Genomic DNA, 25595 nt, shown 5'->3' with positions numbered 1-25595 from the left:
ACAGACAATCTGCCTACAAATTCAACACTAGAAGGAAATACATCAACACATGAACATTTATTCACTCTAGAAATGTGACTATAGGTGCATTCTTCTCTACATTAGGCTATTACCTTAGAAAAGTCAACAATGAATACTATTATCAGAAATTAAGTCTTTACTTAATTTTTTTTTTGGTTGATCTTGGGGCTTGAACTCTGGGCCTGGGCACTTTCCCTGAGCTCTTCAGCTCAAGGCTAGTGCTCTACCACTTGAGCCACAGTGCCACTTCCGGTTTGCTGAGTGGTTTATTGGAGATAAGAGTCTCATGGACTTTCATGCCTGGGCTGGCTTTGAACTGCGATCCTCAGATCTCAGCAACCTGTGTAGCTAGGATTACAGGCATGAGCCACTGGTGCCCAACTCCTTTACTTAATTTCTAGTACTGGGGATTGAACATGGATACTGCACTTGCTAGGCAAGTACTTTGCCACTAGGCTATATTCTAGCCCAAGTTTTTATTTAATTTTTAAAAGCCTTAATGTGTTTACCACACATTTTTGTTCATAGAATTTGTTTTCCCTTTCCATTTGTTAAACTTTGTCTTCATTCAAAGGAAGTCCTCACTAGCATTCTGAGATTTGCATGACAAGGCCAGGTTCCCCACGGTCTCTGTGATAGTCAAGGACATTTCAGATTCATGAAAAATGCCTTTACAGACATTTTTCATTTCACAAATTTTAATGAAATCAGTTCCTACTATGTATAAGGCTATAAAGACACAAATACAAACACGATCTTGTAGAATTAAGGTTTATTTTACCAAATGAAAACTTTTGACTTTTAATTGGTTTCCTCTGAAATTAAGTTGTTTGAGTATGATTATTCATAGGCAGACACACAGGCTTCACTTTGTAGATTACTATCTTCTGGTCATCCCTGTGTGCTGTTGGCCTCCTTAGGTGTATGCCTGTCCTTTGAGATCTATTTTAAATCCAGACCAATTTTTATTATCTTAAAGTAATTAATATCATAGGCATCAGAAATTGTAAAAACTCAAAAATAGTCACAGATAACATTTGATCCAGAGACATTTCAAAAGAACCATTTGGAAAGCAAACAAATGAGATAGTCTTAAAAGAAAATATAAGACATACCTTTACAAGCTCAACAGCTCTAGAGGCAAAATCACAACAATAGAGAAAGGATTCTGGAAGATTCCTATGAAAATGGAAGAAAGATTCAATTTATAGTCAAGATTTGGTCAAACTAGAGAAGAAAGTATAGGTTTGACTTTCTTATTTAAGAAAATTCTGGATGATATCTAGCTTGTCTTCTGGGTTTTCTTGTGGTTTCTTGGAGATAAGATTCTCACAGAGTTTCCTGCCTAGGCTGGCTTTGAACTGTGATCCTCAGATCTCAGCCTTCTGACTAGCTAGGATTACAGGTGTGAGCCACTGGCGCCCGGCTTTTACTGGAAATTTAGTAACAATGGATGGCCTGTGACTACTCATAGGTAGACATATACCCTTCCTGCTCATCCTGTGTGCTGATATCAAATAACCTTTGCATCAAGTGGCTAAGAGACAGGTTTCAATTACACAAAAAGGTCAGTTTGTCAGTAAACAACACTACTAAGTTTAAGTATGGTCCTGGCTCTTGAGTATTTTATGGTTTTGTTTGGGACATGTCTAGTTTTGTACAACTTTTATAGGGATATGCAGAAGGCCAGCCCTCTAAAGTGTAAGTCTAGAAAAAATTGTCAGGGGGAAGACTGCATTACTAAGTGAGAAGAAATGGTCTAAGGGTTTAGAGGTTAGAGGCACCTGCCAGGGACAAGAAGCAGAGCTGATCCTAAGAACCTATACTAGTATGTGGTAGGACATAAAGATGAGCCTTAAAACACAAAATGGAAGAGAATCAAGGAAGGGGTGACACTGACCAAGCATTGTACACATAACCTGACTTATGAAATTGTTACCCCTTTTTACAACTATTTAATAATAATATTAATAATAATACAGAATGAAAAATAAGACCTTAAAAATCGAAGTAAAAGTTAAAAACCCTCACAAAATTGAGACTTCAAAATTTGATTTAAGAAGCCTTTGAAATAAGGCAGACTTCTGAATAAACATTGAATATAAACATGAATTTAGCAACATTTAACCCAAGCTCAGATATTACAACTCTAAAGGCTACTAACTGATGTATACTAATAGTCACATATAATTAATCCTTTCTGTGCAATAGAGATTTACATTCAAGTTAAGATATGATCACACAAATTAACATATGATGAACAGAACTTGGTTAACCAGTACCAAATGAAAGTTAAAACTTTTGAACTGATTTTTTCATTTTGTCTCATATACGAAAACAGTATTTGCCAGGAATGGTGCCAACACTCAGAAAGTAGAAGCCAGAGTCTTGGAAATTCTAGGCTAGCTTGGGTTATACAGTGAGACCTAGTCTCAAAACCCCAAAAATACAAAAATAAATTAACTAGCTAAAATGAACTCTTAAGCATGGTTTGGCAATATGAGAATTCTGTAACATTTAACAAATTCAACAAAAAGTAAGCATATGGAATAGAAAATAAAGTGGTACTTTATATATCCCTGTTGTTTCCTATGACATCAGACTTGTATTCTACTGAGTGATTGTGTTTGAAATATTCTCAGTTAACACTCAGATGTATGCAATGTAACTTGGTCTAATGGTTAAGCAGGCTCTGGAAACACACTGCCAAAGGTTTGATTCCTGGCTCTGCCATCTATTTATATACCAAAAGACAGTTATTTAATTTCTCATCTTTAAAATAGAAATAAATATGGCATCTAAGGTGGTTATGAGTGCTGAATGGATACATACAGTGAATTTTCTAAAAAAGTATCTGAGTCAAGAGTAAGTGCTTGGGCTGGGACTGTGGTTTAGTGGTAGAGTGCTTGCCTAGAACGCATGAAGCTCTAGGTTCAATTCCTCAGTACTACATAAACAGAAAATGCCAGAAGTGGCGCTGTGGTTCAAGTGTAGAGTGCTAGCCTTAAGCAAAAGAAGTTGGGGACAGTGTACCAAGCCCTGAGTTCAAGCTCCAGGAATAGCCCCCCAAAAAGTAAGTTCTCAATAAATGCTAGTCATTTCTATGAATGGTGGAATTGCTATTATTGTTGTTGTCATTGGTATTATTGTGATAGATATGCCTGTGCCTTCCCAGAACTTCAAGACTAACATGGTCCTCTATCTCGGTATATCCAGCACACTATAAAATGTCTGAAGACTACTTTGGGTAGTTACTGAATATCTACCAGATACAGAACAGACTAAGAACTAAAGGAAAGCATGTGTCATTTGCCATGTGCCCAACCAAGATGACAGCATGACCTCTGAGATGCAATTCCTACTGCATCAGCATCCCAAGTTAAAGTCTTGTGACCACCGAATAACTTTCCAGAATCTTTCTGTAAAATCAGCTGACTGCCTTGGCTCTTTTCCCAGGAAGCAGGTGTAAATATCCCTACTACCATCATACCAGCAAGCACTCTCTTGGCAGGGGGGTTAGGAATTAAATGATCCTTGGAAAATGATCTGACCTCTCAATTCCAGAGGTATAATTATGGTAAGATATTCTGAAAATGTAAAACATTAATCCTATACTCTCCAAAAGTAATGAAACAATTTCTCAGGTAGGAAAAAAAGCCCTAATGTTCCCTTTGGAGGGCAGATCACTGGTTGGCTTTTAAAGATGGAATTAATTATCTTAGGCTATTGAGCTACTATGATATCTAAGAAATGGATAGGAAGACACAGCCAAGAAGAGTCAAAAATGAGGAGACAAGAGCTTGCAATAATTAGTTTGAGGGAGAAATATAGAGGAAAAATACAATTTAAAAGTAGGAAATCCGAGTTAAACAACCAATAAAATACTGAGCTCTAACTATGTATATTGAACTGTTAGGCAACCTGATTAGGATAAAATATTAGGAATATAAAAATGGCAAAAACCCAAGAAATATATGACATGCTAAGCAATAACCAATCAATTCCACTGTAATGTACCTACGAATATTGTAAGTTCAGGTATCACTGGCGTGAAGGAATCTGGCAATGTGGTGAAAGGGAGCAGAAAATTTCAATGGAAAAATTGCAAAAGAGAAAACAAAGGTAATACATAGAAAACGGAAAGGCCATTCAGAACTGTAAGTTTACTACTATCACCTGCACCCAGCCATTTTAACTGGTCATTAGATACTGTTAAGGAATTACTATTTGTTATGTTGGGTTTATTAAAGCATTAGAGAATGTCCTGATTTTTGAAAATGCATCTTGAATAACAGAAGGTGAAGTGTCATGATGTTGGCATTATGTTAATAATTGTTGAGTAAAGGTGGTGGATTTATGCAAATTCATTGTAAACTCTTTGTTTTGTCAAATGCATTTACATTTTCATAATAAAAAGTTTAAAAGATCACATTGTTAGATGAAAAAATATGCATGCAAAATGAAAATTGTGTCAGTGGTCATGTTTAGGAAGATGAGGATGATGGGTGAAACCCTCCTTCCTCTACTAGAAATATTCTACACTATGTTTATGCTGATTTTATTGTGGAAAGATGATGTGAAAGCTATTGTATAAACTTCCATTAAAAAAAAGAACTTGACAGACTAGCATAGGTATAAAGTGTTTGGAGAGTTTAATAAGTTATGTCTTCCTCATCATAGAAATCCTCAGACACTGAGGTGAAATGGTGAACAAGAAGGGTAGTCCCATCTTCTTCTTTTATTTTTGAGTCGGGGGGGTTCATTGCTGCCACTTCCAAAAAATCTCAAGCCTAGACACAATGATGTGACATGTGAAGCTCTTACACTGAGTGTTGCTCCAGAAATGATGACAAATGAGAAGAAGTTTAAGGTATAAACTTTAAACTTAATTCTCTGTGTAAAACGACATCAAGCCTCCTGGAGGAACAAATAATATCTGAGGCGACTTCCTTAGCTTAGTGAAAGGATAGAATCTCTAGTTCTCTCTCTTGTTCTCTCATCCACATAAACACAATCTTTAACATTACTTCAAGCCCACAGTGAACAGCCCAAGGCTGTAAAACACCTTTTAAGAGTGATTCCCAGCTCATGAGAATATAGTTACTAAGACATTCCTTTTGAAATTTGCTTTAGTCATTGTTGATATAAGAATTAAGGAAAGTGGCAGTGTGACTCAGATGGTAGAGCACAAGTCTTAAGCTGAAGAGTGAGGGACAGCGTTCAGGCCCAAAGTTCAAGCCCCACGACCAACACACACACACACAAAAAGAATTAAGAACACTAGAGTATCATATACAGGACAACATATTAATATCCCATAAATATGTACTATTCTGGAAGAAAAACTCTTGAAACTCACTGCAAGGTGTTCAGAATTGGAAAAACACTGCTTCCAGCACCACAGCCAACCTAAAATCAACAGAACAAACAAATACCATGAATGTGTTAAATTTTCCTTAGATTTCCTGTCAGATTGTCTATTAAGAAAAGCAACAAGTTAACTAGACCTCTGGATATGGTAGAACTTTCTAAATTCAAAGACAGTGAAATAAAGTATAAGAATAATACTGAAAAACAATTATGGAAACATTTAAAACTTGTATATTATGAAGCTGAAGATAAATCAAATTGAGAGGTACCTACAATAAAAATCTGCAATAAATATGATAAAGAGCAGAGCTCATTAAAAAAGCAAAGGAAAAATGGACAGAATGCAAACAAGCACAAATGACTTTTTAACATTTGCAAAACTATGCAACAAACTTAGTAATGAAATAGGTACAAATAAAACAAGGCATAATCCTTGCCTAACAAAGAAAACCATCTCTAAAATAATATAATATAATAATATTTCAATCAAAGAGGGTATGATGAGATAGACATAAACTGCTATGGAACTGGTATTAGTTTAAACTTTTTTTGTTACAATTCCTGGGGCTTGAACTCAGAGCCTGGGTGCTGTCCCTGAGTTTTTTAAGACTGGTGTTCTACCACTTAAGTCACAGCTCTACTTCTGGCTTTTTTCAAGTTAGAGACAAGCAACTCAGGCTCAGGATAGCTTTAAACCATGACCCATAGATTTCAACTTCCTGAGTAGCTAGGATTACATGTGTGAGCCACCAGCCCACAGCTTTTTAGAAAGCAATTTGGCAATGTCTTAAAAGTATATATTTTAAAAAATTATAATCCAGTAAATGTAGTATAATAATAAAAGAAAATGCAACTAAAACCTATACCCATTTGCTGCAGAAAACCTAAAAACAATGTAAATGCTCAGTAGTATGAAAATAGGTAAGTAACATTTCATTAGTTCACATAGCAGGGTTTTTTCCTGCAATGAAAATATTTATGAAAGTATTTATTTTTGCAGTTTGGGATTTGAACCCAAGACCTCATATAAGCTAAGCAGCAGCTCTATTTCAAAGTCATACCTCCAACTCTCTGGAGAATTTTAAAAGATAGAGAAAACTTTTTTTTTTTTTTGTCATAGGGCCTGAACTCTGGGCCTGGGTACTGTCCAGTTCTTCAGCTCAAGGCTAGCGCTCTATCACTTGAGCCACAGAGCCACTTTCGGCTTTTTCTGCTTATGTGGTGCTAAGGAATCGAACCCAGGGCCTCATACATACAAGACAAACACTCTACTACTGAGCCACCTTCCCAGCCCAAGAAAATTGGTTCTGATATAATACATAGATAAAAGCAAAACCCCCAAACGCATGCATAGTATATATGAAAGGATGTAAGTAAAATGCTACAGTAGTTAACATTTATTTATGGTATTATGAATAATTTTATTTCTCTTTATTTCTTTTCATTTCTTTTATTTCTCTAATGGCAAATTCTCTGTAATCAACACATATTAACTTTATAATAAGAAGATAGGGTTTAGTTTCACAAATAGAAAACTGAGATCTATACTAGATTATGCTGAATTATACATTTCACTTATTTCTATCTCATTTAAAAGGGGATAATTACTGACAGTAAAAATTAAGGCTAAAACTTTACTAGTACTTAAAACTCCCCTCAAGCTAGAAATGAAACAAATTAAAAGAAAAATGCAACAAAGTGAAATTAAAGGCACAAACTTAAAACTTGACTACATATCTATCTATCTATCTATCTATCTATCTATCTATCTATCTATCTATCTATCTATCTAATCTATCTTACTTGGGGCTACTGGCTCATGCCTATAATCCTAGCTACTCAGACTAGTTCTAAGGAGCACAGTTCGAAACTAGCCTAGGCAGGGAAAGTCCATGAGACTCTTATCACAAGTTAACCACTAAAAAGCTGGAAGTGAAGCTGTGGCTCAAGTGGCAAAGTGTTACTTTTGAGCACAAAAGCTTTACAAATCTATCTATCTATCTATCTATCTATCTATCTATCTATCTATCTATCTATCTATCTATCTATCTATCTATGTACAGTATCTATCTATATAAATTTATCTATACAAATTCCTTAACTACTAAAATATTCTGGGCATTTAGATTTGATCTTTATTCACCTAAACAACCTGCGTCATAGTGCCTATATATTGAAAAGTGTCATCAGTGCACATCTTTGGTCTTTGATCATGGTACCTCTAGTATTCTGAAAGTGGCATTGCTACCAGGAAACACTTCAGTCTTCTGAAGCTCTTTTCTGGCTTCTTCAGCCTCCAAGTTGGAAAAATCAGACCTCAGTTGGCTTTGACCATCTGATAAACCATTTTTCTTGAGATGTTTTTTTTGTTCTTGTTTTCTTGAGAAACAATCTGCAGCATTAGTCTTGACATGATCCCACGATAACTCTTCTACATTCTCTTCAATTTTTTGATCAATTGGAAGAATTTCAGGAAATTCCCTCAACAGCCAATTACGATTCTTGAAAAACTTATTCTTGTGAATCTTGTAAAATGTGTCCCAATATTTGCTAGCTTCACTTTCATACTTAACTAAAATGAAAAGACAAAAAGACATTTTCTATGAAGAATATTTATCATCAGCTACTATTTTGGCAATTGCTAAATATATCCCATTATTTACTGATAATTATTTTGCTACTTAATACTACTATAATAATTGAACTTACTAATAAAAAATTAAAACAACAGAGGTGTATTTAATTCCCTTCAAAATATCAGTACATGAGATATTTGGTTCTAAAGCCATATGTAAGTCTGCTCTTACTTTAATGGTAATCAATTTTTGTAAGAAATATAATAATTATAAACTACTTTTTACAGTCTAATCTTGGAATCTTAACAATCACATTTTTATCAACAATATTTAAAGAGAACATATCATTTTTTTTGTCTCTACTCATAATCCTCCTTCCTCTGCTGACTCAGGAGCTGGGAATACAGACAGTACCACTATGTCTGCTACAAAAGCAGTTTCAAATGATGATCAGAAAAGAAGCTATAAAATTATAAACCACACAATTTTAGAGCTAAGACATTGAATAGTCTACTCCAACCTCCTGGTTTTGCTTTGGGAAAAGGCCCTCAGGTCACTTGCTCAAGGTCCTATAGCCTCAACTATCACAGAACCAGATCATATTTTCTGACTTCAAAGTCTGCAGTTATCACATTCTTCTGATATCTCCAACCATGAAGCCTTCAAGAGAAACACTGATACTTTCTCTCTTTCTCTCTCTCTCTCTCTCTCTCTCTCTCTTCTCCACCCCTCCCCTCTCCTTTCCTTTCCTTTCCATTTTGTTGGCCGTGGGGCTTGAACTCTGGTCCTGGGCACTATCCCTCAGCTATTCAGCTCAAAGCAAGTACTCTACCATTTGAGCCATAGCATCACTTCCAGTTTTCTGGTGATTAATTGGAGATAAGAGTCTCCTGGACTTTCCTGCCCATGCTGTCTTTGAATCGTGATCCTCAGAGCTCAGCCTCCTGAGTAGCTAGGATTACAGGCGTGAGCCATGGTCGTCTGGCACTGATGTTTTCTTGACAGGACCCAGGACTAAGGGCAATGGTCTCTAAGCTTCAGGAAATTTTAGCCCTCTTCCTCTTCTCACATGCTCCTTACATTAATAAAGTAAGTCATTTCCTCTCTTATCTATCCAACAAACAGTTTGTGACTTCTATTATAGAACAGGCTAATCCCTAGGCTTAAGCCATTAGATTATTACTTTTGCCCAAAGCAGATAAATAATTTTGTTCTTGGTATTAGATTGTAGATTGTTGGTAGTAGTTGGTAGATTTTTGTTGGTGGTAGTTTGAGGCAGTGTCTCACTATGTAGCCCAAGCTGGTACAAATCACATTTCAAAAGTGCAAAAGCTTTTTAATGGATATAGAATAATTTCCAGAATTAGTATTAAGAGGAAAAGCAAGGTGTGTAAACATTATGCAATCATTCACTAAAAAAGAGAAAGAAGAGAGGAAGGAGGAAGAGAAGAAAAACCATATGTGTGTGTACATACAGAGATATAAAGGTATATGTATAAGTTTACTACCTTGAAAAGGTATTAAATACCTCTGGATGGATAGTTGCATAATTAGTAACAATTAACTGCATAATTAGTTGTCTGTAAGGAGGGCAATGGAGTGGCTGAGAGTATAATTTGAAGACTTTTTATTTCAATTTTGATCCATGTGGATTTACTATCCATTCCAAAATAAGTTACACTAAAACTAAAGGCCTCATTTCCTTCATAATTTGAAAGAAACCATGACCCTCAGGATAATTATCTGGTAGTCAGGATCATCTTAAGAGTTTTCCTTTTCTTGTTTCCATTTCATCTTTATGGTCATGTACCATGAAGCTCTGCCCATCTAGCCGTGAGACTTCCTTTCCACCAAAGCTGAATTGTATGTGGCAACATGACTGCCATAAAGACTGAAACTCTCAACTTTGTTTAAAGTCTGGGAAATGATAGTGGATCTCTATAACAATAACAAAAACTCATATGATTTAAGTCCAAAACATGCTCACATTTGCATTAATGGAAGGAAGCCTATTTATGGTTAATGTAAAAAAGGTATATATTTATCTTGAAAACAGTGTTAGCCTACTTTTAACAATTGGAGTATACTTGGTACTCTGTGCAAGAAAGCAAAACAGTTGTGAAAATTAGACTCAGGAGAAATTAGAAAGCTTCCAAATTTCCCAAGGGTCTTCTTAAACCTTCTTTTCTTTCTTTACCTTAAAAAGTCTCTTTGAAACTCACTCCATGAAGGTACAGATTTTTTTTAAACAAGATTTTCTTCTACCTAATAAAAAGCAGCAAGAAGGCCTACATTTAAAGCTAAGAAGACCTACATTTAGTCATATCTTCTAGCATTTGAGCTTCAAATATCAAATTATGTGTGAAGTGAATATAAGCCTAATTAAACAGTAACTAGAATTTAATACTATACCTTGATTAATTTGCAGATGTATTCCCCTAGGAATTAACTAAGGTGGGGTAAGGAGTGCCTGGGAGTATCATGCTGAAAATATGTGCATGGTATTTATAATAGCAATAAATGGGAAATAACTCCAATGCCCAACATCATGGGAATAAGTAAGTGAATCACGATAGGTCAAAACAGGGAAACCTTATATAGCAATTGTAAAATAAAGGACAAAAATCTTAACAAAAAGACATTCACATAATAGGAAAGAAACTGATAGAAACTCTAAATTTTATTTTACATTTATTTATAAAAATCAGTTGAAAATTTGGACTAACTGGAATGAGTTAATGATTATAATGGAGTTCTATTTTTGAAAGTCTATCTTGTATCTACAAAGAATCTTAGCTGAATTCTTCATTCATCCTGTTATATTTCCTTTATAAAGTAGCCTAATTAGAATAGCTAGACAGTCTGTGTATTTTTCTATTAAACTCCACAAATTTACAAATCTTATCAGTTCTATCAACTACACACTTAAACATGATTGTTGTTTTAAACATGAGCCTTTACTACTCTTTTACTTTTTAAAGTTTATAAAGAAAATGAAAGTTGAGTGTCAATGGCTCATGCCTGCAATCCTAGCTACTCAGGAGGCTGAGATCTGAGGATCACAATTCAAAGCCAGCTCGGGCAGGAAAGTCCACGAGACTCTTACCTTAAATAAACCACTAGAAAACCGAAGTTACACTGTAGCTCAAGTGGTAGAGCGCTTGCTTTGAGCTGAAGAGCTGAGAGATAGTGCCCAGGCCCAGAGTTCAAGCCCCACGATCGACAAAAAATAAAGAAAATCCATCTGTATAATCTTAAGTTCAGATAGCAAACTTGTCAGGCATCTAAATTTAACCCTAGTGCATGAAATCTTTATAAAAGGACTTGACAGAAGCTAAGGCAGAAGTTTGAGACCATCCTGGATTATACAGCAAAAGCCCCTGCCAAAAAGAAAGAAAGAAACCAACAAAGGGGTTGGTTACAATTAGAAGACAACAGTCAAATTTTGTGACCACATCTATATTTTCAAGCCATATTTTAATTATTTCTCACTCAAAACAGGAGGAAAGATCATAAAATCACATAAATCATTATATCAATAAGAGTATTAACATTACACATTGAATATTTATGTGTTAGACATTACATCAAATGCTTTCTTGGATTTTTTCCCATTTAACTGAACAATATTGTTATCCTGAATATTGCTTACATGACCTAACTGAATTTCTACCCAGCTTGTTTATCCATGAGGACAGGATACCTGAAGGCTAGAAGTTCCTCTTCAGATGGGCTAGCTGAAACCGTTGGATCTAAGATGGCTTCCAGGCAACCTCTGATTTCATTGTAATCTAATTTCCCTACTAAGTGGCACACTTACCACCCACCAAGACAGTATACATACCGGACAATAAAAGAAGTGAAAAGAGGTGTTGCTTGAGCTGTGAGAAAGCTGTGCTCATTTCAAGTAAAGACCTGAAAATTCTTCCCTTTCACTTCCTTTTTATTATCATGTATCAATTGTACAAAATGGGTTTACTGTGACACTTTTACACAGGTATATGACATATTTTAATCATATTCACCCCCATATTATCCTCTGTTGCCCCCAAACTAATATAGATCCTTTTCCTCTTTATTTCTCTTATCCTATATGTATAAACTCCCCACCCACAGGCTGAGACTCCTACTTTTTTCCTTGCTGTTTACCCTCAGTTTCAGATTCTTGTTCTGGCTTCATCACTCCAAATGGAAAAAAAAAATCCCTTTTGGCAGAGTGTGGGTATGTGTAGGTGTGGAGGGGTCTCTCAACAAGATCTCTCAGGTACACAGTGTTACTGATAAAGAAACTCAGGCTTAGATGGGATAAATTCCCCCCCACTCTCAGGTCACCTGGCTAGAAAGAGCAGACCAGGACTTAGACTCTAACTCTGTGAAACTCTAAAGCACATGATGCATATAAATGACACTCCAACATCTTCCTAACACCAAGTTCATATGTACCCTCTCCAAGGTATTTCTGAAGTAAAATCTGTTTTTTCTGATACTTACTTTCCTTTCAATTAGAAGCATCAAACTGAACTGAAAAACTCAGTGTGACTTTACAATCAGTACAATCAAATTATAAAAATAATGTTGATTGGCATCATTAAAACAAATTAGAAATACAGAATTAATTAGATACTATTGAGTTGTATCAAATATGAGCTGTACAAGGTTATATGATGAAATTATATCTACAATATCTTCCTTCTTTCTTTCCTTCCTCCCCCTCTACTCCTTCCTTCCCTTCTCCTCACCCCTCTCTTCCATCCCTCTATTATTCTTTTTTTTTTTTTTTTTGGGTCCGGTCCTGGGGCTTGTTACTCTGGGCCTGGGCGCTGTCCCTCAGCTCTTCAGCTCAAGGCTAGTGCTCTACCACTTGAGCCACAGAGCCACTTCCGGCTTTTTTCTTTTTTCTTATGTGTGCTGAAGAATCGAAACCAGGGCCTCATGCATGCAAGGCAAGTGCTCTACCACTGAGCCACCTTCCCAGCCCCGCCTCTATTATTCTTTCTTCCTCTTCTCCCCTTCCCAAACTACGCTCAACAAGATTTTCATACATGTACATAAAAGCTTTTTTTTAAAACCATGTTCATCTTCCTTGGCCTTCCCACTAGTACCCACATCCTAATAGTAATTTCTGTTAGAAGTACATGTTAGTTATTCAAAGGGGCTTCACCATGGACTTTCATATATGCATATATCATACATTAATCAAATGGAACTTGTGTATTTTGCTTCTTTGTTGTTTGTTAACACTGGGGATTGTACTCAGGACCTGGCGCTTGCTAGGTTGGTGCTTTATCATTTGAGTTATGCCTCCAGTCCTACTTTTTGCTGGTTATTTTAGAAATGGAATCTAACAAACTTTTTGTCTTCAAACCTTGTTTCTTCATATCTTAGCTTCCCAGTTAGTTAAAATTATACACCTAAACCTACTAACATCCAGCTATGTTTGGTTTTATGAAGCTGTGGCTTCAGCAATATCGCCAGTCAAGGCTGGCATCCCCATACTTCCCAGCAATGTATGACAGCTTTTGAGACTCCACAGAAGTTTGATCAAACTCATCATAATTATGAGCATGAGACAACATGTATGATTTTCCTTTCCTTAACTGGGAAAGTATATGCTAACTGAGGAACTGGAGGAGGTGCTCTGACCATTAGTGAAAACCCCAGTCTCAATCTAGTAACAAGTTTAGGCCAATAATGATTTTTTTAAAAAGTATAGTGTAGAGAAATCTGTACTATCTTGATCTTCTCAAATTATTTAACAGGTCTATGAACCATACTTTTTTTTTTGGGGGGGGGGTCCAGTCATGGGGCCTGAACTCTGGGTCTGGGCGCTATCCCTCAGCTCTTCAGCTCAAGGCTAGTGCTCTACCACTTGAGCCACAGCGCCACTTCGGCTTTTTTCTTTTTGCTTATGTGGTGCTGAGGAATTGAACCCAGGGCCTCAGGCATGCAAGGCAAGTGCTCTACCACTGAGCCACCTTCCCAGCCCCCGTACATTTTCTTAAGAGGAAATTTTTTGTTCTTTTTGCTGACCCAAGTTGCCAACTGGCTGGAGTTTGCTCTGTACTGACGACAATAAAAGGGATGTAGTGATGAAGCCAGATGAAGCAACTTCTTAATTATTTACTTATTAAATTCAATATTGCTGAGAGGAAAAAGGAATATTGCATACTAACTATACTTAAATGTTCAGAATTCATCTAAATCACTCTACTTGGCATAACTAAAAAACTAAATTAAACCATTGATGTATCTGGCATATATGATATGATTAATATGAATTATGAAAATTTATTCGAAGTTGCCATGTACAAAAAGCAATTTAAAGTTATTTTTGTACATCAATTACGCAAATACCTGAGCTCTCAAAGTTGGAAATTTCCACATGTCACTGAAGTTCATTGTCTAATAAAAGAAAACTTAAAATTACAAAATTAAAAGTGTATTTCTGAAAGTACTACATGAAATTTTAAACAGCTAAAGCCATCTGATAAAAAATACTCTATTATTTAGCATAAAACTGCTAGCTACTCTATTTTTTCCCTCTTAAGTAGTGAAGTATGAATCAGTTAGGTACAGTGATGTTCTTGTTATTCTGCCTGATGTAGATAACTTACGCTAGGTAGGCAGTTATTTACAAGGATATTTTAAAATGGAAATAGCAGCTGCTTTTGTTATTAAGTTTTAAAAACCCATTATATTTGCTACATAGCCAGCTGAGATACAACACACTGGAGATCTTTTTAGAAAATTATAAAACATAATCATGTTAACTCCAGAACTGCTGAATGTATCTCTCTCATTTCTTGGAGTTAACCTGCTTTTAAAAGAAATATGAACTATAAAAAAATTGAAAAGTAACTATGAAAAGGAAATGTAGAATTAAAAAATCATTAATCTGGGCAATGTAATTGAAACAAATATTGCTCATGAGAAGCTAGATGCTATACATTTTAGTTACAGCAATGAAGACATGAACCATCCTATGAAAAAAGGCTGTGATGCATAAGATCGTATTTTCAGATTGTGAGGGTGTTTCCTGGCTTTGGTTCTCACCAACGGCTGAGACAATAGATGAAAAATGGGAGATAGAGTCATGGAGAGTATGACACAGAGACCAAAAGAAATGTGCCACAGAGTTGCCAAGCTCAGGGAGAACAACCAGTATTTCCTCTTGGTGGCATTAATATAGTAAGACAGGCTCACAACCAATGCTCCAGCTGCATAAATGATCACCTTGTGCGGGCAGAAAATTGTTTTTCCCAGAGACCCAGGACTCTAGAGAGGAAAAGGGGGGGGGGTGAGCAGAAGCACTGGTAGAAGAGCCAGGTTAAGGCTTCCCTAGGGTTCTCATGAAGTTTGGGAGCAGAGCTTTGAAACCATCATTCACCTTGACCCACTTTGATCAGACATTAGGTATTAGGTCAGAAACCTCATTCAGAGCTTCTGCAGACTGGTAGGTCTATGAACCCTAGCAAAACCTGCATTGGGTGGCTCTCATTGTGACAGCCTGTCATTCGGCACAGTCCCTTAGAATACAGGTTTTCTTCTTTGCTACCCTCTTGGCCTCCTGAGCTACTTTGTGCAACCTCCCTTTGAGTGTGATAAGACAGTCACCTCATATGTTCCTCCCTGCAGTGGTAGCTTGATACTTATGAAGTCCACTGCCTTGAGGGGTGGTACAGGAGGATGTGGAAGGACCCAGCAGAACCTCTGTTTCTTTGAGTCATTTTTTAATGGAATCTTTTGTTCTGCTTTCACAGAAGCCAGCAAAACTTCCTCAGAAAGAGACTGGCAATACTAATAAGCAAATCAAATGCTTCAGAATGGTACCATCAACCCTCTCCTCCCTGTCTTTCCTGCTTTTATAGAGAGAGGCCAGTCACCACCTTTCTATTTTGGTCACACTATGGTTCTGTGGGAACTGTCATTTTCCTTTACTGCGGTTTCCAAGGCCCTAAAATAACCTTCTCATTAGCTTCACTCAAGTTCATTGTTAACATAAATAGGACAAAATAGGCAGCCGCATCCAGAGCACTTTAAGGGAATATTATCGGCCCTGTTCATCTATTTATATTCTGTACAGAAATATTCAAAGGAAAGTGAAAAAAATCCTTGGTTTTTTATATGATCAGGAAATACACTGTGAATAGTTTTTAACTTCCTGGAAATGAATTAAAATGTCTGATAACTTTAATTCAGTTTAGACTTGACACTCCCCATCACATCCAGGTGGCTACTAACAGAAGCTTGAGTAATGTGGAAAATATGTCTGTGCAGCTGCTGGCAAAGAAGCAAAGTTATACTTCCTCAGAAACAGTGTGACAGAGCTCCTGCAAAGGAATGCAATACTGGTTGGACTGTAGGCAGTACTGCCTCTGGTATGCATTCTCACTCATTGGCCATATTCCAGTCTGAGACTGTGTGGCTGGAGTTTGTGAAAAATAGAACAATTCTACTGGGAATCAGATGCTCTTCTTTCCTGCGCACCCCCAGGACACATTAGTACTGAGGATAAAGAGGGAGAACTACCACTAAGGGATACTGGAGGACAAGATAGATCAACACTAGCCCCTTTACTTGCTAAGGGCTGAGGGCTGTCTCATTAGCCCAGTCTCCCTAGCTACTTTTACTTCAGACCTCAGCCTCTATTGTAAAATAGTCACTTGTGATATTCACTAAGCTGAATGATACAAAGGAATGCCAACATTTTCCCCTGGGGCTTCAGGACCGCTGATCAATCTAGGAACAAAATTCTAGCTTTAATCTTGAGAAATCTTCTCTGTAAAAGGATCACATAGGCATTTCAGTCTTTATGGCATGCACACAGTTTTGCTGCAACTACTAAACTCCGTATTTGTAGCTCAAAAGCAGCCATACAACATGCCAAAAAATACTGTGTTCTCATAAAACTAAATTTTTAAAAACAGGCAGCAAGTTGCAGTTCTCTTTTAGGCTGCAGTTTGCTTACTCTGATCCACTGTTAGATTACACTGATATTGCCACAAGAGTGACCAACAAAGGACAGCAACTAGAACCAAAGTGTTCTAGTAAAACAAACCAATAGTATCAAAGCTAGAATAATAATTGCTCACGATGACATGTGACCAGCTGAGGAGCATTCCATCATTGGGAAGAAGTATGAGGAAGCTGCTAGGTTAGGGTAATTTTTTTTCTCTTCATGTGAGTACTATTTACATAAATATATTCACTTGGAAGCCAGGCACTGGTGGCTCATGCCTATAATCCTATAATCTCAGGAGGCTGAGATCTGAGGATCGCAATTCAAAGCTATCTGGGCAGGAAAGTCTGTGAGACTCTAATCTCAAATAAGCCACCAGAAAACTGGAAGAGGCACTGTGGCTCAAGTAGTAGAGCACCAGCCTTGAGCTGAATTGCTGAGGGACAGTGCCCAGGCCCAGAGCTCAAGCCTCATGACAACAAAAAACAAACACAAAACACACAAAAAACAACACAAAAAAAACGTATATAGAGGGGCTGGGAAGGTGGCTCAGTGGTAGAGCACTTGCCTTGCATGCCTGAGGCCCTGGGTTCAATTCCTCAGCACCACATACGCAAAAAGAAAAAAGCCAGAAGTGGCGCTGTGGCTCAAGTGGTAGAGCGCTAGCCTTGAGCTGAAGAGCTGAGGGACAGCGCCCAGACCCAGAGTTCAGGCCCCACGACTGGACCAAAAAACAAAAACAAAACGTATATAGATTCACTTGGCAAAAATTATTTGAACTTTGTGAGAATTTATTCATAAATTTAATAAATTCATTTAACTCTTTGGTACTTCAAGAAGCTGTTTTAAAAAAAAAAGAAAAAGAGCGGGGTGCAGATGGCACATGCTTTCTATCCTAGCTACTCAGGAGGCTAAGATATGAGGATGGCAATTCAAAGCCAGCCACACAGGAAAGTCCCTAAGACTCTTATCTCTAATTACCACCAAAATGCCAGAAGTGGAGCTGTAGCTCAAGTGATAGAGCACCAGCCCTGATCAAAAAAGCTAACTGACAAAGCCCATGCCTCAAGTTCAAGCCCAGCACAGACATAAAAAGAAAGAGGGGGGAGGGAAGGAGGAGAGGAAAGAAAGAAGGGAGGGAGGGAGGGACAGAGGGAATCAATATGCTCTAAAAAAATCTTTTCAAGTAAAAATAAGGTGGAAAAGCTCACATTGAGAATATAGGAGTCAGGTAGAGTAACTGTGGGTTCCCATGCATACAATGAGAAGGACACAGACCACTTTCTTTTCTTATTTACTTACTTTTGGTGTGCTTTTGATAAATTATGATAGAGAATGTAATATAAAAGTTAGCATCTTAACCATTTTTAAGTATATACTTAAGTAGTGTTAAGTATTTTCACACTGTTACAAGTTTCTGAAACCTCTACATATTGCCAAACTCTAACACTAAACCCATTAAATAATCCACTTTCTGCCTCACACTCAACCATTGGCAACCACCAGTACACATGTCATATACTGTTTTGTTTATTCATCCATCCAAGGCGGTTGCACACACAAGCCACCTTTGGAAAGTGGCTGCTGGACTCATGTCCCCAGAATACTCGAGCACATGATTACTCTAAGGCTCAATTTACTTGCCTTTTCATTAATTTATGAATAGGACAGTCTTTAAATTTTTACTTTATAACATGTATATTTGAATTGCTTCTATCTTTTGCCTATTTTGAGTATGGTCAATGCAAGTTTGGCTTTGAGAGCTCGCTTTTCACATTTTTGGATATAGCTTACAAATGAATTGCCAGATTACATGGGAGTTCAATTTTAAATTTTTTAAGGAAAACTTCATACTGTTTTCCATAGTGGCTCTACCATTTTACAATTCCATCAGTAGTGCACAGGACTCCTATTTCTCTACATCCTGTTAAAACCTGTCTTTTATTATTATTCTTTCACCGTATTATAGGCCAATTTCCCAAAGGCCATTTATGTAACTGTCATCCCAGCTATGTGGGAGACTGAAATTGGGATCTCAGTTCCAGGCCAGGTAGGGAAGAAAAACCTGTGAGAGTCCATTTTAACAGAGGAAGCTGGATATGGTGACATGTTGTCCCAGCTATGCCAGGAAGCCTCAAATAGGTGGATCATGATCTAGATATAGGCACTTGGACAAGAAGTGAGCCCAAGTAACCAGTTAAAAAAAAAAAAAAAGAGCTCGCCCGGCGCCAGTGGCTCACGCCTTTAATCCTAGCTACTCAAGAGGCTGAGATCTGAGGATCACAGTTCAAAGCCAGCCCGGGCAGGAAACTCCATGAGACTCTTATCTCCAATAAACCACTAGAAAACCAGAAGTGGTGCTGTGCTCAAGCGGTAGAGCGCTGCCTTGAGCTGAAAAGCACGTGGACAGCGCCCAAGCCCATAGTTCAAGCCCCATGACACCCCTCCCCCCCATAAAAGAGCTGGAGACATGTAGCTCAGGAATAGATTACCTGCCTAGTAAGCAGGCTACTCTGAGTTCAAACCCTAATACTACAGAAAAAGAAAACAAAAAGCCATATATGAAGGTTGAAGAGGACTTACTTAAAGCCTAAATACAAAAGCCTAAAAAAGTGTGCTTTTGAGTTTTTTTAATATAACTTTACATTTAAAGCTTATGAATTTGTTCAAAGTTCCTAGCAAGTGAGACACACAATAGCATACTGAAAGCAGCAGAGCAAGAGAAAAAAATTTAAAGTTATATTTTCATATCTTGCTTAAAATGCCACCCATATGTGTATTTCCCAGAAAAAGCAATATGACTACCAAAAGACCAATTATAGGGTGAATACATAATTTATTTCATTAATTTTGGTCCCACTCTACTTGAAGAACTGGGAATTCTACCAAAAGGAACAAAAGCAATGACACAAGGAGGAGGAAAGGAGATCAGAGTGTGAACTGAGCCAACAGAAAGTCAAACTGAGAAGCAAGACTCCAAAGCCATATGTAGTTGCCTACCTTGCTTTTCTAGAATGACTTGCACAGCTGAATTTTCTTCGACTTTTTTTCTAGCTGCTTCTTCTTCTTCTTTAGACCACTGCATGTGATCCCTATTGAAAAAAATAAGAAGGTTGTTATAAAATATGCTGTGTAACTAAAGAAGGCAGAAAAAAACAGCACTAGGGACTCCATTTTTCATTCTAGATTAAGGCAAACACAAGAGATATGAACTAATTCCATGTCAGATGAATACATTTTGTCAAATGCTTCTCCTGATGGTGCTATGCAACCCTACAACTCCTACAGTCCTTCTGTTTAAAGCTGGCCTTGCTGCAAGTCCCAGTCACTTCTGGGAAATGGTTGTGGAAGTCACATCCCCAGAACACTCTGGGGCATGATTATATGGGTGTTGGTATAGTGCTGTATTTTACTCCAAGGCTAAATTTACTTGTTTTTTGGTTAATTTATGAACCAAATATCCTTTAATACTATTTTAATGCTCATATTATAACACTATATACTAACATTCCACTGCCAGAGAGATATACATTTTAAAATATTTTGTACTTACCCTGTGGTTTTTGTTTTTGTTTGTGTTTTTTTTTCCCACACAGGAGTTTGAATTCAGGCCTTACCCTGTAGTCTACCACTTGAAACACATGTCCAGTCCTTTCACTTTTAGTTTGGTCTTTCATATAGGATCTCATAATTTGTTCCAGATTGCCATCAACTACAGTTCCTTTAAGTAATTGCAAGTATAGACATGAATCACTGTGCCCATCATGTTTTTGGAATAAGATTTTGCTAACTTTTGCCCTTGATGATGTTGAATCACTATCCTCAGATTTCAGCCTCCTGAATAGCTAGGACTGCCCACCATTCTGGGCCCTAGATTTGATTTTATTATTAGATGCTTTAAATTTTAAAAGATTAGCTTATACATACATGTTAGAGAATCTTTTTTCTTTCTTAAAAAATTATCTTCAAGTAGTTACACAAAGGAGTTGCTATTTAACAAAACAGTTTATGCTGGGTGCTAGTGGCTCACGCCTGCAATCCTAGCTACTCAGGAGGTTGAGATCTGAGGACTGTGGTTTGAAGCCAGCCTTGGCAGGAAGGTAATAAGACTTTTATTGCCAATTAATCAACTGAAAACTAGAAGTGGAGCTCAAAGTGGCTGAAAGTAGGACAGACCTAGCCTTGAGCAGCAAGCCCTATGTTCAAGCCTCATAACCATTTTTTAAAGGGTTTATGAATACAATGCATCATGATCAGTTATCCCTTTCAACATTCTCACCTATCCCTCTCAACCCACTCCTTCCCTCACTTTTCATAATTTTGTAGGGTATACATTGAATTCTTCTCTCAACCCACTCCTTCCCTCACTTTTCATAATTTTGTAGGGTATACATTGAATTCTTCTCTCAACCCACTCCTTCCCTCACTTTTCATAATTTTGTAGGGTATACATTGAATTCTTTTTTTTTTCTTATGTTGGTCATGGGGCTTGAACTCTGGGCCTGGGCGCTGTCCCTCAACTCTTCAGCTCAAGGCACACTTCTACCACTTGAGACACAGCGCCACTTCCAGTTTTCTGAGTGGTTTATTGGAGATAGGAGTCTCAAGGACTTTCCTGCCTGGGCTGGCTTTGAACTGCGATCCTCAGATCTCAGTCTCCTGAGTAGCTAGAATTACAGGCTTAAGCCACTGGCGCCCAGCACACATTGAATTCTTTACTGTATTCTCCTACACTTCATTCATCTGCCCTTTCTCCCCTCAACTCTACCCCATTACTTTCAAGTACCCATTTCCTGATGTTCACTTTGTTGAACTTTGGTTTTTGCCTTTCTATGGAATTACACTATTTGAGTTCTCCCTTGAATCTACCATATTTCAGTTAACATATCTGAATGTACTTGCATACCATCCAACATTTTTACTTACAAGTTTTAAGTTAAATCTAGCTTTTAAGTATAAGGGAAACATGGATCCTTTGTCTCCCTGGGCCTGACTTACTTCACTTAATTTATTCCAGGTCTTTCCATTTCTTTACAAGTGATACAATATCATTCTTTCTAATGGATGAGTAAAATTCCATTGTGTATATGCCACATTTTCTTGATCCACTTGCCCAGTGAAGGACATCCAAGTTAATTCTATACCTTGGGTATAGCAAATAGTGCTGCAATGAATGTGCTTGTGCTGATGGCTTTATTATGTCCTTGTTTGTAATCTTTAGGATAGATCCACGGGAATGGTTTTTGAGGAACCTCCATACTGGTTTCTGGAGGAGTTGATCACATTTCCACCAGCATCTGTTATTGTTGTTTTCTTGATAATGGTCATTCTAACTGGGGTGAGGGAGAATCTCAGTATTGTTTTGATTAGCATTTCCCATTATTATTTATCAAATGACAGACATTATGCTAAGTAGATTTCATATGCATTTGTCTTACTTGATCCTTTCCTTAGTAGGGGATGATGACATTGTTCATATGAGGAAATAGATGTTTAGTAACTAGCCAGTCAGAAACTGAGTTCAAACTGTGAGCCACTGTACCCAGTGGCCCACTGTACCTGTAATCCCAGCTATCAGGACTGGGGAGACTGGGAATATTCTGGTTCAAGTCCAGCCCAGGTAAAAGTATGCAAGACTCCATCTCAATCAGTAAAAGCTGGATATGTACATATATGTGGTACTTACCTATCATCCCAGCTAAGGTAGGAAGCCTAAAAAGTCTAGGCCACATCATACAAAGACAAAAGACCCTCTTTAAAAAGAAGTAAAGCTAAAAGGGTAGGATCATGGCTCAAAATGGTAGAGCATCTGCTTAGCAAGCAGAACATCCAGAGTTCAAATTCAAGTACCACCAAAAAAAGTATATCTTCTTACCCTTTAGTCTATTGTTGCCTACCAAAGCTGTGCAAATATTGAGTTTTAAGACTGAATTTATGCACATCAAAGGCATAAATTTTCCTAGTGCAAATAGAAAAAATACACAGCAATACAATGGAATATAGTGGTTAGCACTCAACAAGTGGGAGCTTAGACAGTTAATACTAGCTGAGAAAAAAACAGGAAGGGTTAAATAGAAAGGTGGGGGTGGGTCCAGGTCTGGGAGAATATGGTCATGTCATTACTGTTGTCATTAAGAAGCTGGCAATATAGACAGTGATATGACAGTGTCTATAAGAAGCAAGGAAAAAATACATTTTGACTGGTTCTCTTGGGTCATTGCAGGAGACACTGAAAGCAGGGTCACGAGCAGATTTATAGATGATGTTAAGTAACTACAAAATGAAGTGGAGATGAAGAGAGAGACAAATTAAAACTATTGCCATAGCCTAGGAGTAATGAGTCTCAGGAATAAGCAGTAGCAATGGGAAACAGAAAGAAATGTGAAAGGGGAAATACAGAAAGGCTCACTTATGATCTGGGGCAAACCAGGTACTGGAGAAGAATAAGAGTGATTCCAGACTTTCAGTACTGAGTATGTGAGAAATTGGGGGTAAAATGATGGTAAAGACTTGCTCTGGGTAGGATGATGCTAGGTTTGGTTCTATAAGTTGTATTTATACAATCAGATACAAGAAGCTGTACTCCAATGACATCATTTAAACACACCTCTAGAAGGCGAAAAACTTTTTTTTTTTTTGGTCATGGGCTTGTACTCTGGATCTGAGCACTGTCCCTCAGCTCTTCAGCTCAAGGGTAGCGCTCTACCACTTGAGCCACAGCGCCACTTCCAGTTTTGTGGTGGTTTATTGGAGATAAGAGTTTCACGGCCTTTCTTGCCCAGGCTGGCTTTGAACCATAATCCTCAGATCTCAGCCTCCTGAGCAGCTAGGATTACAGGCATGAGCCACCAACTCCTGGCAAAACTTCTATTTTTAATTACTTGTTTTTTAAAAGGGATTAAAAAAAAAAGGTACACTGGGGTCTCTAAGAAAGAAGATCAGAGTTTAAAAATCAAAGTTTCATTAAAGAAATTTACCCACTAGCACTTTAAAGAACTCCTTTCATCGCTCAGGGAAAGAGCCCAAGCTCTGAGTTCAAGCCCCGTGACTGATTTTTTTTTAAGGTATGTATGTTAAATTTGGCTTTAAAGGGGCAGGCAGAAGCCCGGGAATGTGGCTTAATGGTAGAGTGCTTGCCTAACATGCATGAAGCCCTGGGTTCAATTCCTCAGTACCACATACACAGAAAAGCCAAAAGTGGCACTGCGGCTCAAGTGGTAGAGTGCTAGCCTTGAGCACAGAAAGGCTCAGGGACAGTGCCCAGGTCCTGAGTTCAAGTCCCAGGACTGGTAAAAAAAAAATCCTTTCATAGCCAGTTACTAGTGGCTCATGCTTATAATTCTAGCTACTCAGGATCTGAGGGTCACAATTTGAAGCCAGCTCTGGCAAAAAAAAAGAAAAGAAAAGAAAAGAAAAAAAAAAGTCCATGAGACTCATTTCTAAATAACTAGCAAAAGCCATAAGCAGAGCTGTGGCTCAAATGGTAGAATACTATCCTTGAGCAAAAAAGCTCAGAGACAGCATAAAGGCCCTGAGGTCAAGCCCCAAGATTGATGCGTGCACACAGCACACGCGTGTGCGCGCACACACGCGCGCGCACACACACACACACACACACACACACACACACACACACACACACACACTGAAACAGAAGAATCTCTTGACCCCAGGAGACAGTCTGGACACCAAGATAAGACCTCCATCTTTAAACAAAAAAAAAAAGCATTGATTTCCCTGGCAGAGAAGCAAATCAGGAGACAATGAGTGAATATGTGGTTTGCTGCTTCAAGCATCTGTGTTGAACTGTTAATCTTCCTACTTCTCAAGTGCTTAATAGATTTGGTTATTTCTTAAATTGCTCTTAACTTTTTCATACTGTTCTCTGTGCTGGTTCATTTTCTTAACTGCTGTGGAAGGGTATCTTACTTCCTAAGCTCCTGAAGACTTTCCTACTATACTACTGGAATATTGCCACTGTGTTTATGGAGACTTCCTCCACAACTGCCACTTGACAGCATTTCTTTTTGAGAAGAATCTGATTCACATATACCAAAACCTACCTGCCAGCAATATGAATCTTACCAGGTCTGATATTAACAATGTTGTAATAAATACAATAATAGCATTTAAGCACAGAGACAAATAATAAGCAAACAAACAGGCATTTAACAACAAAAACAGTGGAAAATAATCTATGAATTATAGTCCTAGGAATTTACTGTAACAAAGTCTCTCAAAAGAACAGTGAAATTCTATAGGGATAAAAACTATACTAACACATGAGCTGCAACACTAAACAATGACAAAAGACTGGTGATAGGGAAAGGAAAAATATCGTAGTTCAAAGAAATACTATTCAGGAATCTAACACAATTTGACTACTTTGCAATGATATGCAAAAGTTTATGAAGCAGTATGAGGTTAAAGAAGCAGATCCCCAAATCATATATAATTATAACCACTGAATATTATTCTGTACATTTTGAATAAGGATCCTAAATGGTGAAAAAATAACTTACATTGGAATAGTAGAATAAGAAACATAATTACCTTAACATTGTAATATTGCTTGAACTAGAAGTATTTTTAGAATACTATATTTACACAAAGACTATATTACATATTTAAGACGTACAATAATTATCATTAAAAATTTTATGGAAAAA

The 25595-nt window shown here is 37.4% G+C and overlaps 1 protein-coding gene across 2 annotated transcripts in view; it reads right to left on the bottom strand.

Moving 5' to 3' along the window:
- Mettl8 (methyltransferase 8, tRNA N3-cytidine) overlaps positions 1-25595 on the bottom strand; it is an 83553-nt gene that overhangs the window by 8805 nt on the left and 49153 nt on the right. For both annotated transcript variants that reach the window (XM_070021068.1, XM_070021078.1), the window contains 4 exons: positions 19927-20018; positions 7611-7963; positions 5381-5430; positions 1137-1200 (listed from right to left, as the gene is read on the bottom strand). In XM_070021068.1, coding sequence (XP_069877169.1) covers positions 1137-1200; positions 5381-5430; positions 7611-7963; positions 19927-20018 — 559 coding nt within the window. The remainder of the gene's footprint in view (positions 1-1136; positions 1201-5380; positions 5431-7610; positions 7964-19926; positions 20019-25595) is intronic.

Source organism: Dipodomys merriami, unplaced genomic scaffold (genome assembly GCF_024711535.1).
Source record: "Dipodomys merriami isolate MVZ:Mamm:240054 unplaced genomic scaffold, mDipMer1.0.p SCAF_1, whole genome shotgun sequence".
Classification (NCBI taxonomy): domain Eukaryota; kingdom Metazoa; phylum Chordata; class Mammalia; order Rodentia; family Heteromyidae; genus Dipodomys; species Dipodomys merriami.
Note: the sequence above shows the minus strand (reverse complement) of the source record. Positions and strands in the feature narration are given on the sequence as shown.